This window comes from Hoplias malabaricus, chromosome 7 (assembly GCF_029633855.1).
Source record: "Hoplias malabaricus isolate fHopMal1 chromosome 7, fHopMal1.hap1, whole genome shotgun sequence".
NCBI lineage: Eukaryota > Metazoa > Chordata > Actinopteri > Characiformes > Erythrinidae > Hoplias > Hoplias malabaricus.
In genome coordinates, this window is record NC_089806.1 from 28181299 (window position 1) to 28196626 (window position 15328).

Consider the following 15328-nt stretch of genomic DNA (forward strand, 5'->3'; position numbering starts at 1 on the left):
TGTTCCACATCTTTAACAGAGTTAAACCTGAGGGGAGCATCATTGGCAGAACTGACCACAATAAATGTATGTTTGGCAGTTTCGATACAAATGATCTGTTAATGAAAATACTAAACAGAAAAAATGTTATAAAATACATTTTCAGAAAAAGAAAAGGCTATTAAAGTTAACATACAGTATTCCATTTGTAATGATTTAATGACTATATGAAACATGATTGCAATACTAATATTTGAGCAGTCGGATTTGGTATACTAAAAAATTGGCAAATATTTACATTAATGAACGCAAATAAAAAAATGAATTACTCAGTGTTAAAGGAATTAGTCTATTGCTTATTAATTAATGAATTAATTAATTAGAAGATAACTTATTTTTAAACATTAGTTTATAAACATGTAACAATAGCTAACTAGTAAAACCCTGTCTATTCAGTTAATTAATATCCAGTCTTAGATATTATTAATGTTATTATATTACAAAATAATTATTTCTCTTATTAATATTATTTACAGAATTTTTTATATACATGTAGCATTTCAAAATGTTTTAATGAGAGGAAAATATTAAATAGATAATTGTGGGAGTTGGGAAGTGGTGGCTAAGATGTTGCTAGGTGCTTGCTGTTGTTTTCCCCAGTGAATGCTCTATGTAGATACATTTGATAAATAGTCAGTGTGGTAGAGAGCTATATTGAGAGGCAGTTGTAGAGAGATAGACAAGACAGATTAAGCCCAGTTCTGGACTGCACAGCATTTTGATTTTTCATTTGAAAGGAAGATATAGTCCAGGACTAAGCTTAATCCCTGTCACAGAAACCACCCCAGAGAGTTGTAGCAGGATGGATAGCTAGATATACAGAGAGACAGGATGGAAGAGGTTCTGGAGACTCTAGTAATACAATTATCCATGGGTTTAGATGACGTCACTGTATATAGTAGTCGCCATATTGGGTATTTATTCATTACTCAAATTCACAACATTTCTACATTATACCTAGACCCCCAACCCATCCAAAGACACACAGAGGTTCTGTCAATTGGGCATTCTTGCATGCATTTAATATTTAAATATTTTTACATTTTTTTGTTTGTTTGATTTATACCTCTATTGAAGTAAATTGAAATGAAAAAAAAAAACTGGATATCCCATTCAGAATGGTTTTAAAATATGTAATGTTAAGTACTTAACTTTGTTTTTACCACTCCTTCTCATAAAACACTTTTAAAGAATCAAGCGGATTTTCTATTCCAGCAATGTTGCACTGGTTTGGTTCCCATTTAATTTGGAACCCTTCATTGATTCTAAAACTAGAAATGTTTGTTCACAGCTGGAATCACATTGCTATTTGCCAAAGTCTAGTCTGTGAAAAATTTATTTATAAAGACCATCAGGATAGGAAAACCACTGTATATTTTTCAGTTCAATGTTTTCGTCACACACCCCTTTACAATGTCTTTACTCATGGATAATTTACAATATGCAACTCATGGATAGAGAGAGGGAGAGGCAGAGGGAAGGAATTTATTATTTTACTTTAGAACGTCTTGCAACATTCACTGAAATATATCACAAAACTAATGTTAAGCTAGTTTACAGTTTTTCTTCTCTTCAGAATTACATGAAACATCAATGAAGTGTCATCAGGATAGCTAGGCATTTATTTAATGGGTACCACTTTTTTTTAATCTGTTTATTATATTGTTTTTAATTAGGTTGTAAACACCTTAAAGGTCATTAATAATAATTTTTAACACAGAGATACAAAGGACAAATATGACCTATTTTCTGTTTAATAATACTGAAAGAGTCAGGACTTACTGAAAATGTCAAGGTAAAAAATAATCTCAAATCTAAGTATGTAAATTTATTAATTTCATATGTTATGTTTAACACTACATAAAAAGACACTATCTGTGGTTAATTTATTATGCTTGGTAGTTAAATGTTTAAACTCATTTACAAATATGTGCTGGAGCTGACAGGGATAATATCAACTGAAGACAAATAGAGGGCAGTATTTGGTAAGATCTGAAGTTCAACTGTTCAAACTAGCCATTAATTTTCAGATTGCAAAGTATTCATGAAGCTTTATAAGTGTAGTCTTATTCTAAAGTGGTACCATTTCATGTTTCCAGATTATTTATTTTAGGTGTAATGTACAATGAGAAAAGTTGCTTCTTTATTGATTATATATATATATTATATGTATATATATATATATATATATATATATATATATGTTTTTTGTTTTGTTTTTTTGTTTTTTAACCTAATATTTATCCCCTGAGTAGAGTCTTACCTCCAGTCAGGATATGAAATATAAATTTTTTTTGTAAGAAATGTTTCCTTCTAAGCTGACTTATTTATTGCTTAAGGGAATATATTTTAGTATCTCAGCTGGTTTCTTTTTTCTGCCTTGGCACTTTCGTGTTTGTGTTGGCAGTGTACAAATGGAACGCAAGGATGGATCCCAGTACAGAGGAGAACATTAGTCTCCCACAAGTGTATTCATTTAATTACATTTACAGAAAAATACAGAACAGTTTTGTTCTGTCCCTCGTCAGGTTATTTGAGGATGATACTGACATAATATACAGTATATTTATCTGTTTAAATGTAGTGTTGAATTAATGATCACCTTTTCCCTCTTATGAACTTGAGACACTATATTCCCTATTACACGTTTGAGTGTTTCTCAACCCAAACCTTAGAGCTCACCCTACATCCACATGCTCTGTAAGATCCCAACACATCCGTACCAAACCAAAAACAGGTTAAAAATAGTATTTGAGAATGCTGAGAACTACTTCTTTAAACAGTGCTGTGTAACTTAAAAACATTCATTTCCATCCCTCTGTAGATACCTTCAGAGAAACAAACTGCTTAGAGGACTGGATGAGAACTTGTTTGCAGATACCATCAGTGGCCCAATGCTACTGTGAGTACATATACTTTTTAAAAAACACTTCTCAATTTAGGTGTGTACATAATCCCATTAACACAGATGTTTGGAGTAGTGCATAATGTACAAATTCCATTTCCAGTTGTGACACTTGCTCAAAGTACAACTGAATTCTGACATTTGTTAATTCACTTGAACAGAGTTTTTAATGATGAACCTGAAGCCCTAGGTTGTAGCCTGACCTCTAAAGAAATTTAACAATGTGTCATGCAGACTACAACAACTGTGATTTTAGTAGTGGGACAGACATTGTTTAAGTTGAACCAAAGAAGTATAGAAGCATAAACTCTTCTTCTAAACACTACAGAAACTGCAGACAGCAGCACATTCATTGTGAGAGATTACGTTACACATGGTGTGGACATTAAGGATTAATAAAAAATTGGGATGTCTTTGAAAATAAAACTTTCAACCACGTGAGAAAAAAATGTTGGCTTTTGTATTTCATTCCTGGCACTTCATATAAACTATGCTCTATCCCAAACAAAGACCTAATCCCTAAATAGTACACTTTAAATGTTTAGAAAAGTAATACTACCACACCACTTCATTGTGTACTACATAGTGTAAAGGAAGATTCAGCCCTTGTGTTGTACCCATGTAATTGCAGAGTGACACAGACATCAAAGAAGTATAAACGCTCACAACATTGTAGGGCTCTTGCATAGCTTATGGGGTAGGCTGTGTCGAGTCAACACAGACATAAAAATCAGCCTTTATTAATTTCTGTTTAATATGAACAAATGTTGCAGTTGGTGTAGCAACTCAAAAAACAGCAAGAGACTCATGTTTTCAACTGTGTCACACTTCATTTAATTCTACTTTTTAATTTTTTGAGAACTGAAGATACTCATTGTTGCAGCTTGGAAAGTGGGATGTTTGCCCATTCTTGCTTTAGATTTTTTGCTACTCAACAATCTGTGGTGGCTTTTTCAGATTCTCATCTTCATGATGCATCATATGCTTTCAGGTCTGGATAGCAGGCCATTTAAGCATGAGCACAAAGTCTATAAAGCCACACTTTTGTAAATTGTGCAGAATGAGGCATAGCATTGTCCTGCTGATGCAGTTCTCGGGCCTCATTTATAAAACTCTGCATGGATGCTGGAGTGAAAGTGAAAGTGTTCCAAAAAGCCAGAAAAGTGTGTGCGCCCAAAATTCAGATTTATAAAACCGTGCATACGCACACCTGAACATTGTTTTCTTTTTATACATCACAACCTTCTTCAAAACATGCATAGGTGAACCAGCCTCATGTTCTGCCTCTGTAACGGCCACATTTGTCTATAAATGGTCACTGTAAATAACCTCATGTATATTTAAATATGGGCTTCTCTTCATTTTCATGTGAGTGTGGTGGACCAAAAGACGAAAAATAAAATCTTTGCAGCTTCAGATGTTGAGGCTCGTAATTACTTGCAACTATTACCAGCCCGTAATTATTTACTGTCTATTTATTATGGAGTTTAATTTATTGTAATAATAATAACAGCAGCAACAACATTAATAGTAAAAATTAACTTATGGCACTTTTCAAAAAAGAGTTTAAAAAGCGCTTTACAAATCAATTTATTGCAGTGAGATAAAAAAAAATTATAAAATATTTGTGAAAAAATCTAAGTAAAATTCAGAGTGAAATAAAATATACTAGAATACTACAAATAAAGTGGAATGAAATGCATCAAGCAAGCCTTAATTATTTTTTTACATTCCGCATTTTTTAAATTATTTTAAACAATTCTTCTTTAATCTTCATTTTATAATATTTATCCATTATAGATGGATACCTATGAGGATTGTTTGTACATTTACTTGCAATTCTCTGCTTTAGCACGTCACCAATTTGCGCTCTCTCCGCAAAGTGTTATGGCTACTCATGGGTCAAAGCTTGCTTCTACCTCTGGCAATCTGAGTGAAATATTTGGGTTTGGCAGTTATCAGGAGAACGGTACATTGTGCCAAGTGTAAAGTTTGGTGGAGGGTTTGTTTTTCAGGACTTGGGCTCAGCTCCTTTGTTCCAGTGAAAGGAACTCTAAATGCTTTAGCATACTAAGCGTTGTGGACAGTTTCATTCTCCCAAATTTGTGGGAACAGTTTCTGTTCCAATATGACTGAGCACCAGTGCACAAAGCAAGGTTCATAAAGCCAGTTTGGTGATGAAGAACTTGACTAGCCTTGTCCTGACCTCAATCTGATTGAATACCTTTAAGAGCAGAACCAGCAAGCATGTTTTCTGTTATAGCTGCAAAAGGTGGGCCAATATTATATTAAACACTATGGACGTCACTTAAGTTCATAAGCCTGTGAAGTAGGGGTGTGCCAAATTGTATCGTTCGCAATAATACTGGTCTAATTTTTAAAACAATTTTAAAAATCAATATTGTGATAATTACTATATTCCAGTGTGTTTACGTAATGACGTAATGCATTTACACAGTATGGCGTAAGTCCATTACGTGACTCATAGGCAGAGCAACAGGTATGGCGGAAAGCGGCTCCGGGGTGGAGGAGTTTGTCCAAAGAAGAGGAGCAACTTCAGTACTGTGGAGGTGGTTTGGGTATGGAATATCAGATGCGCAACAAACCACAGTAACATGTAAATTATGCAAAATATCTGTAACAACAAAAGGGGGAAACACATCTAATCTGTTTCACCGCCTCAAGCAGAAGCACGTAGCTGAGTAGGAGGAAAGTCAAAAAGTCTGCGAGGAGCGCTCAACAACCACTGTGAGCTCTAACCCAAGGAGACACACTACACTGACCTAGCATAGCACTGCTGTGTCTTTAGAAAGTTGTACACCATATGACAGAAAAAGCAAATGTTGGAAAGAAATTACTGAAGCCATCACATTTTGTTTGGCTAAAGATATGAGGCCAATTCAACCAGTTGAGAATGAAGGCTTCACAGAGCTTATTAAAAAGCTAGACTGTCGATACTGCAAAAAGGCAATATTTTTCAAAGACAGCACTCCCGGACATGTATGAAAAATGCCATGATAAGGTAGCAAGACATTGTCTTGTGCAGACTTCTACGCATCAACTACAGACATATGGTCAAGCAGAACTAACAGCAAATGGAAACTCTGCAGCTCCTGACTTGAAACGAGCTAACCCAAGGACCATACGAAGCAAAACATAGCAAATGGTTTAAAGGAGTTCCTTCACTCGTGGTGTCTCAAAGAGAAGAAACAAGTGTATGTCACAACAGTTAGTGGGGCAAACATTTTAAAAGCAATTGAACTGAATAACTGGACCAGCCTGTCATGCTTTGGCCATCTACTGCACATTGCAATTGGTAAGTTTCCTTTATACATTTCTATGAAATACTAGTTCAGACGTTAATGTAGCCCATGTTCCTGTTGCTGTGGGGCTTTAACAGATCCATTTTGTTACAATCATCCAAAGCCTAGGCAGCATGAATAAGATTAACAAATTTGATATTACCTTTACAATAATGTTACACACAGGGCCCTTAAAAAGTCTGAATTTGTCTGAAATGTGTGACTATGTTGCCTTAAATTCCATTCAAATGGGTGTTTAACAGTGGTAGAAAGTTTGATACATTTTCCTGAACCGATTGTGATACAGTTAACCGGTTGTGAAGCATTTGCTAAGGAGTCACTGTCAAAGTGATTCAATTGTGTCTCAACAGGGATCTACAACAAAATGTCAGGGTACACTAGTGGTGAATGTTGGAAATCCAGCATATATTATAGCCCAGTTAACTGTTTTGTTTTTCCGTTTACCAATTCTTAGCCATGAGCCTAAATCTAGTTTCGTATTAGCCTTTTACTCTAATTTCCGCTTCCACCTTAAAATGGTATAGATATACTGTCATACACCCTGTGAGCCAACTTCATATCAACTAATGTGGCATTACTGTTTTATTATTTTTTACAATATCAAATGGTATTCATACAGTTAAACATTTCAGCAATGCTACAAGGTTGTTTCAAAAGAACAATATTTTGTGCATCACTAAGAAACTGGTCTTCAGTTGCATTGAAAATGGCATACAATAAATGCATGAGAAAATTACAGGCAAGTAAAGATTAAAATTATCATGGTATAACCTATGAATGGTCACTGTAAAATTTATATGGAAATAGCAATAGAAATATTATAGAAATAAGTTTTGTGGTTAGGGAGGTCCTTGAGAATATTGTATACTAATACATTGAGCAATGTTATAGTTATTGAAACTGCATTAACAAGTCATTTAATTTCACTTTTTTTTCTTCCTTTGTTCTGCAGAGAGAAGCGTTAAGGATGCCAGGGTTGATAGAGCAGTCGGAGTTTGCAAAAAGATTGTGAGTGCTTTTTCTCACAGCTAGAAGAGGCAGTGAGTACTTCAAGATGTTCAAAAAGACATGGGCCTACCTCAACACAAACTTGTAACAGATACTCCGACGAGATGGGGTTCTAGGCAAAAGATGATCAGCGGCTGCTGGAACAAGAAAAGGCCATCACTCAGGTCTTAGCTGCGGACAGGTCAATTAGACACCTATTCTTGACGTGGCAAAACATAGAGGTTCTTGACTCTGTGAACAAGGTCCTTGATCCTCTTTTAGAATTTACAGGTGCACTGTCTGCTTAGGACTATGTTACAGTCTCCTGCTTGAAGCCTGTACTTCAGCTGTTTAACAGTGATATTCTACATGTGAAGGAGAATGACACAGACCTCACAACGACTATAATACACTCAATACTGGAGTACTTGAACAGCAAGTATGAAGACCCTGAGGTTGATGAACTGATAAGTCTGGCAAGTATGCTTGACTCATGCTTCCACACGCAGCACAAGGGCCCAGAAGAGAATCAGGTCATGAAAGCCAGAGCAGTTAAAGAGATGGAATCTTTTCTGTCAGAACGGAGTACTCCCTCTGCATCTGAAACTCCTTTACAAGCTTCAGGATCAGCAGAAGGCACAGCAAGTGATACAAAGAGACTAAAGAAGACTCTAGGAAGCTTTTTCAAGAGGGCAGTACCTGACAAGGGAGGACAATCTGAAAGAGAGTCCATTGAGGCAGAGCTAAACAGCTACTTGCAGTGTTCTCCAGCAGACAGTGAGAGTGATACTGAGACGCTGGTGCTGTCGTCCCGCCGCTTCTCGCGATCACTCAGGTTTGTTGACGGTGGAGCGGAGGGATGCCAGTGTTTCAGGATGCTCCCGTGTCTGTGTGACCTCCTGGTTCTCTCCTTTTAGTTAATGCTGTCATAGTCAGATCTGCCGGAGTCATTAGCCACACTTTGGAAATTTTCATATTTTCTACTTTACAAACACCAAACAGTTCAAAACTAATTCCATCCCTTTACATCTTTCCGAGTAAACGACTGCCCACCTGTCTGTCTGGACACTGATGGATGACTGTCGAGATCCTCCTCCACGCTTCAGACCAGCTGCCCACGCTCCAGCAACCACCAAGTGCCTTGAAGCTGTCCCTACACTGAAGTTCTCATGGACTACTAACTATCATCACCAGTAGATTGACCAGAGGAGGATGGGTCACCCCTTGTGAGCCTTGGTTCCTCCCAAGGTTTCTTCCTCAGCTGGGGGAGTTTTTCCTTGCCACTGTCGCCCCTGGCTTGCTCACTTGAGGGTTTTACATTTGTCTTTACATTTCAGGTCAAATCTTGTCTTACTGGAATTCTGTGAAGCTGCTTTGTGACAACATCAGTTGTGAAAAGCGCTATATAAATAAATTTGATTTGATTTGATTTGATTCTCTTGCATGGTGGAAGTTGCATTAGATTAACTTTCCTTGGGTCGTTTAGCAAAAAAATACCTGTGCATCCCAGCTATCAGTGCAGTGTCTGAAAGTCTTTTTAGCACAGGAGGTAATATTGTGATATGCCAAAGGTCACATCACCCACCCCTAGTGTGAAGGCAGTCCAGCAAAGTGTTTCTGCAGATTGCCCATGCCGTGGCCACTGATGCAATCCATGCCATGACATACGTGTACAACAGCACATTTGATTTAACATAATGAAGTGTTTATTAGCTGATAAAAACAAGATACTGGATGATAACCTCCAATAATACGGGACTGACAGAAAGAGAGAGTTGAAGAAGTCTAAACCAGCACGTTCACATACAGAATGTCATCATTTAGTGTAACACTGTTATTTGTTTTTATCCTAATATTAGGTTTTTTGAGAAAATAAACTCTTGCTGCTTAGATAAATAGTTTCTGGAATCTCATTTTCACAGGTAGGCAAAACTTTCACACAATACCATGTAACATAATGTGTCATGTGTCTTGCTATAATCCCTGTATGTGAGCAACAGAAATTTATACAGTGAAATTCAAAGGTGCAGATTTGAATTGACTTATAGGAATACAATGAAACATTTGGCTTTTTTTGTCTCCTGAGCAAACCTGTTGCTGAGTCATGAACAGCTCTCAGGGCTGATGTTCAGTCGGGAGAATGTGTGTAATCAAGTGAAATTATGATATGATGTGATGAAACAATGTGACTACCCATATATCCCTCATAATATGCACTGTTCAAGTTCAAGAAGTTTATTGTCATTTCAGCAATATACAGTGTTTACAGTACACAGTGAAACGAAATAGCGTTCCTCCAGGACCAAGGTGCTACATAAAACAATACACAACATTAAAGTGCAACTAGTGCAAAGCTAGTGCAAACATAAAACGGTGCACACACAATAAAGTGCAAAAGACATGGCTAAGAAAAATACAAAACAATATACATACAATACAACACGATAATAAAAGACAATACAAAAACCATAAATACGGGGGGGCGCTGAGGGAGAGAGACGCTGCAATTTAAGGTGTATTTGTGCTGTAAACGGTAACTGGATGTAACCATGATGTAAACAGTACACTCATTTTCAGTATATCATTTTCAGTCCATCAAACCAGTGTTTTGTAAAGTTGTGTGTGTGTGTGTATGTGTGCTTCTTCAGTCTCTAAATGTTCAAGGGTCTGATAGCATGTGGGAAGAAGCTGTTACAGAGTCTGGATGTGAGGGCTTGAATGCTTTGATACATTTTTCCAGATGGCAGTAGTTGAAAAGTGGGTGTGAAGGGTGTGTGTGATCTCCCACAATGCTGGGTGCTTTGCGGGTGCAGCAAGTGGTATAAATGTCTGCGATGGAGGGAAGAGACACACCAGTAATCTTCTCAGCTGTCTTCAAGATCCGCTGGAGGGACTTGCGATCTGCCACAGTGCAGTTCCCAAACCAGACAGTGATGCAGCTGGTCATGATGCTCTCGATGACTCCTATGTGCTCACCCCTTGTTTTTCTGAAGTCTACAACCATCTCTGGTTTTGTCCATGTTCAGAGAGAGGTTGTTGACTTCACACCAGTCAGTTAGCCGCTGCACCTCCTCTCTGTATGCTGACTTGTCGTTCTTACTGATGAGACCCACCACAGTCGTGTCATCAGCCAACTTGATGATATGATTTGAGCTGTGCATCGCTGCGCAGTGTGAACAGCAGTGGACTGAGCACACAGCCCTGGGGGGCTCCAGTGTTCAGTGTGATGGTGCTGGAGGCATTCCTACTGATCCGGACTGACTGAGGTCTCCCAGTCAGGAAGTCCAGGATCCAGCTGCAGAGAGGATTGTTAAGGCCCAGTACATTCAGCTTCCCGATCAGGTGCTGAGGAATGATGGTGTTGAATGCTGAGCTGAAGTCATTTTTGTCCAGGTGGGTGAGTGCCAGGTGGAGCGTGGTGGATATGGCATCGTTCATTGAACGGTTAGGACAATACATGAACTGTAGAGGGTCCAGTGTGGGGGGAAGTAGGGACTTGATGTGCCTCATGATGAGCCTCTCGAAGCACTTTTTGATGACAGGAGTGAGTGCAACGGGACGATAGTCATTGAGGCAGTACACAGAAGAATTCTTAGGCACAGGGATGATGGTGGTGTTCTTGAAGCATGGACCATGCTATTACAATCATAAAGTGTAACATTAATTGTACTCTAGCTGTTTAACCACAGCAACCAACTGAAAAGCACTTATAACCAAAATCGATGTCCAATGCAAAAAAGTGAGGTAAATCCAGCTAACGTTAGCAGGCCCTACCACTAGCCTTTGGTCATCAATAACTCTCAGAAACCTACTGGGGCGTCACTTGACCCACTGGAAGATGGCTGATTGAGTTTTCGCTCTGCTCCATTCAACTTTTACTTTCAAACCATCATCTTTAAAATAGTTTTGAACACCATTTAATGGACGTTGAATGGTATCTGAAATGTCTCATAGTCAGGAGGCACACAAATTTTAGTCCTCTCATAGTCAGGAGGCACACAGCCATCCATGGAGCCAAACGGAAACTAGCTAAACAAGAGACACCTCAGGCGCCATTAGCATTAACATCTCAAGAGGACCTGCTGTCTGAGATTTGTGCACTCAGCCCTCATTTGGACACCATTGACGGTCATCGGACACTTTAACCTTCAGTCTTTCCTCACTGTGTGCAGCTCTCGCTGATCTAACAGAGACATTCCTCAAACAAGACCAGATTGTCTGAGCAGAGGGCCATGTTTCAGTTGTGGAGGACCTTAGAGCCTCTCACAGCAGCCAGCTGGTCATGCTGGAGACGAGGGTTAAGCAGCTTCAGTCCAAGGCTGACGACCTGGAGGAACATGTATGACGAAAAAACATCAAGATTGTGTACCTCTCTTTGAAAGCAGAGGGCTCTGAGCCCATCACAAAATTGCTACTTACAATGCTGCCAAGATGGCTCGAACTTTCGACTTTAATCTTGAAATAGAGAGTGCTCACAGATCCCTTGCACTGGTTTCATCTGAGAGAGGTCTGCCTCAGTCTAAGTGGGTCCACGTTCTTCGTTATCCGGACAAGGAGGCGGTCCTGCAAACTGCACTAAAGAAACACCAGGTGATACATGAGGGGGGTCTGCTTCGGTGTATTCTGTTGAGATCCTCCGGAGATGGCGTAAATTTAACAAGCTGAGGCAGGAGTTTTCCACTTGGCAGATGTTTTGAGGATTTGCTTTACCCTGCGAGGAGCTGGTGTCTCTCCACAGCAGTAAGAACCGCGTGTTCTCAATGATCAAGGCAGAAAAAGACTAATGAAACTTGGGTACATTAGGACCTGTGGGAGCTGCTGCTGTTTGACACCATTGGCTATCGGTCTGTATTGCTTTCTTGACAGTATACGCACACAGTGTTGCCAACCATCCCATAACACACAGAATTGTCTCGTATTTGGTGGTTTTACCCGCAGTCTCATTCTTTTAGTCATTACCCAAAGCTCATGACCATAGGTAAGGGCTTGGGATGTATATTGAACAGTAAATTGAGAGCTTTGCTTTATGGCTCAGCTTTCTCTTCAACACAATGGACCGGTATAGAGTCTGCATTGCTGCAAATGCTGCACCGATCCGCCTGTCAGTCTCCTGCTCCATTTTTCCCCTCATTTCATTTTCAACAATGGTTCTTGCTGTATCCATATTAACACTTAAGAAACTTGGATGCATTGGGACCTGTGAGAGCTGCTGCTGTTTGACGCCATTGGCTATTGGTCTGTATTGCTTTCTTGTCAGTATACGGGATGCATTTTGTTCCATATTTTTGAGCTCACACTTTTATGGCAATGAAAACACACAGTTCTCCTTCAGCCGGAGTGAGAGGCAGATCCTCCATGGCTCTTAAACAGATAACGTGCTTTTCATTAGTCCATCCATCATCCACTGCAGGTCAGGGTCGCAGGGGAAGCAGTCAGAGTAAAGAAACCCAGAACTCCCTCTCCACAGCCACTTCTTCCAGATCTTCAGACAGGTGTTCTCAGGCCAGTTGAGACATATAATCTCTAATGGTTTCTGGGTCTTTCCTGGGGCCTCCTCCCCGTTGGACATGCCCAAAACACCTCACCAGGAAGACATCCAGGAGGCATCCGGACCAGATGCCCGAACCACTTCAACTGGCTCTTCTCAACGTGGAGGAGCAGTGGCTCCACTCCGAGTCTCTCCTGTATGTCAGAACTCCTCATGCTATCTCTAAGGGAGAGTTCAGACACCCTGCGGAGGACACACACAATGGACCGGTACAGAGTCCGCATTGCTGCAAATGCCGCACCGATCCACCTGTCAATCTCCTTCTCCATTTTCCCCTCACTCGTTATACTTGAACTCCTCCACTTGAGGCAGGATCTAACTTCCAACATGGAGAGAGCACTCCACCCTTTTCTGACTGAGTACCATGGACTCAGATTTGGGGGCGGTCATTCTGATCCCCACTGCTTCACCCTTGGCTGCAAACTGGTCCAGACCACATCATCCACAAAAAGCAGACATGGGATCCTGAGACCACTGAACTGGACACCTTCCACCACTTGGCAACCAGTTGGACTTATTGTCAGCCATATGAACAAGACTCCTGCTCTGTTTATATAAGGACTGGATAGCTCGTAGAAAAAAGCCCAGTACCCCATACTCCCAGAGCACCCCTCCCCTCCCACAGAATATCCTGAGGGACATGGTCGAATGCCTTCTCCAGATCCACAAAGCACATGTAGACTGGTTGAGCAAACTCCCATGCACCCTCCAGGATCCTAGCAAGGGTAAAGAGCTGGTCCTGTGTTCCACGACCAGGGCGGAATCTGCATAGTTCCTCCTAGATTTGAGGTTCAACTATCAGATGGATAGACCTTATTTGGGAGGATGAGGAGTGTGATCCTCCTGTAGTTGGAACACACTCTCTGGTCTCCCTTCTTAAAAAGAAGGACCACCACCCCTGTCTGCCAGTCCAGAGGCACTGCCTCCGATGTCCAGAGCTTTGAGGAATTCATCCACCCGCGGGGCCCTAACGCCAAGGAGACCTAGATTACAGGTCTCCCACAGGTGCTGGATCCATAGGAGAGTGGACCCATGTTACTCGTTTGGAGTAAGCCCAGCCGAATCCCAAGAGTAAAAGTCTGACCACCAGGTACTCACAGAGGATTAACAATATAATTAACAAACTATTATTAGAGTGTAAGCAATTAGTAGAGTCCTAAGCAATTGATTCTATGACGTTTTGACTGGACATGTGACAAATGAGGACGAGACTGTCTTTTAGACTTAGACCAATAAGATTCTTTCAATTGTAATTAAGGAGCAACATAAAATAATACTTATTTTATACTGGTAATACAGTATTTGCAAAATACATGGACAAATTCTGTTTTGGTATTATTCAAAAAGGCTACTGACAGTCATGATGGCAATAGGCTTAATAAATGTCTGGCAACAAAAATGTTTTATCTGATTGACTACAGTTGAGAAGGATTTACAAGTGCATATTTGTCCCTGGCCCCTGTGTTTTAATTTCAGAAAGTGGGCAACCCTAAACACGTATACGTGGAAAAGTTGTAGTGAATTTCCAGATGGCAAGTGTCATTTCAAGACCAAAATAAATAAATAAAAATAACAGTCATTGAATTTAATTAAGCATATTGAAAAGCCACTGATCTAGCAGAGGAAACCTGACTATAAATGAAGTAAGCCTGCTGAAAAAGGCAGTTAAACTGTTCATGTATTAAACACTGCAGTATTTAGGGCAGACTGAATTTATGTTTATGTTCTTTCCTGGTGTTATGTGTGTTTTTGCCAGACCGGCCTAGATGAGGAATTTGCACTTACTGACTGACTGACACTTAATGTCGAAAAAGTGCATGCGTAAGTAGGAACTGTTATTTCAGCTGTATTTCTCAGTTAGAAATTAAGATGGCACCACTAAACTGTCTGTTGTTAGTTCAGCCATGTTTCAAATTCTAGTTCGTGAACTAAATTTGGAACCTTTCAGCAGTGACCAGAGGTCCTCTTTTCTGTGAACAAGTACTACCGCACAGTACCTCAAGACATCTCCATTTAACCAACACCTACTGCTTTCAATAGCCCCAGACCAAACTCCACACTATGGGAGGCAGGGCTTTACAAGGTGTTTTTGAAAAAATAACTAAAAACTTTCTTATTCAAAAAGGCTTATTAGGACATTTTTATGCATCTTTACTGTTTTGTGTAGATCTTAGTATTCTTGTTGTTTTAATGTATGCTCCTGACTATGTAGCACTTTAAGACATATTTAGAATGTAAAGTGCATTGCAAATAAAATGTATTATTATTATTCTATTATTAAATGTATTAATTAATTCACTCATTGTCAATAACGGCTTATCCAGTGTCATGGTGGGTCCTACCTGGAATTACGATGGGAACGAATCAAGATGGGAACACGCTTTTAGGGACACCAGTCCTTTGCAGGGTGACATTCACTCACACATTCTCACCTAGAGACACTTCTGAGTCCCCAATCCACCTGCCAGCATTTGTTTTTGGACTGTGGAGGAAACCTCAGCCCCTGGAGGAAACCCCCTTAAACCC

At 39.6% G+C, this 15328-nt stretch overlaps 1 protein-coding gene across 4 annotated transcripts in view; it reads left to right on the plus strand.

The window, feature by feature from the left end:
- tshr (thyroid stimulating hormone receptor) overlaps positions 1–15328 on the plus strand; it is a 132546-nt gene that overhangs the window by 111924 nt on the left and 5294 nt on the right. For all 4 annotated transcript variants that reach the window (XM_066676397.1, XM_066676396.1, XM_066676399.1 and 1 more), the window contains one exon: positions 2864–2941. In XM_066676397.1, the coding sequence (XP_066532494.1) occupies positions 2864–2941 (78 nt within the window). The remainder of the gene's footprint in view (positions 1–2863; positions 2942–15328) is intronic.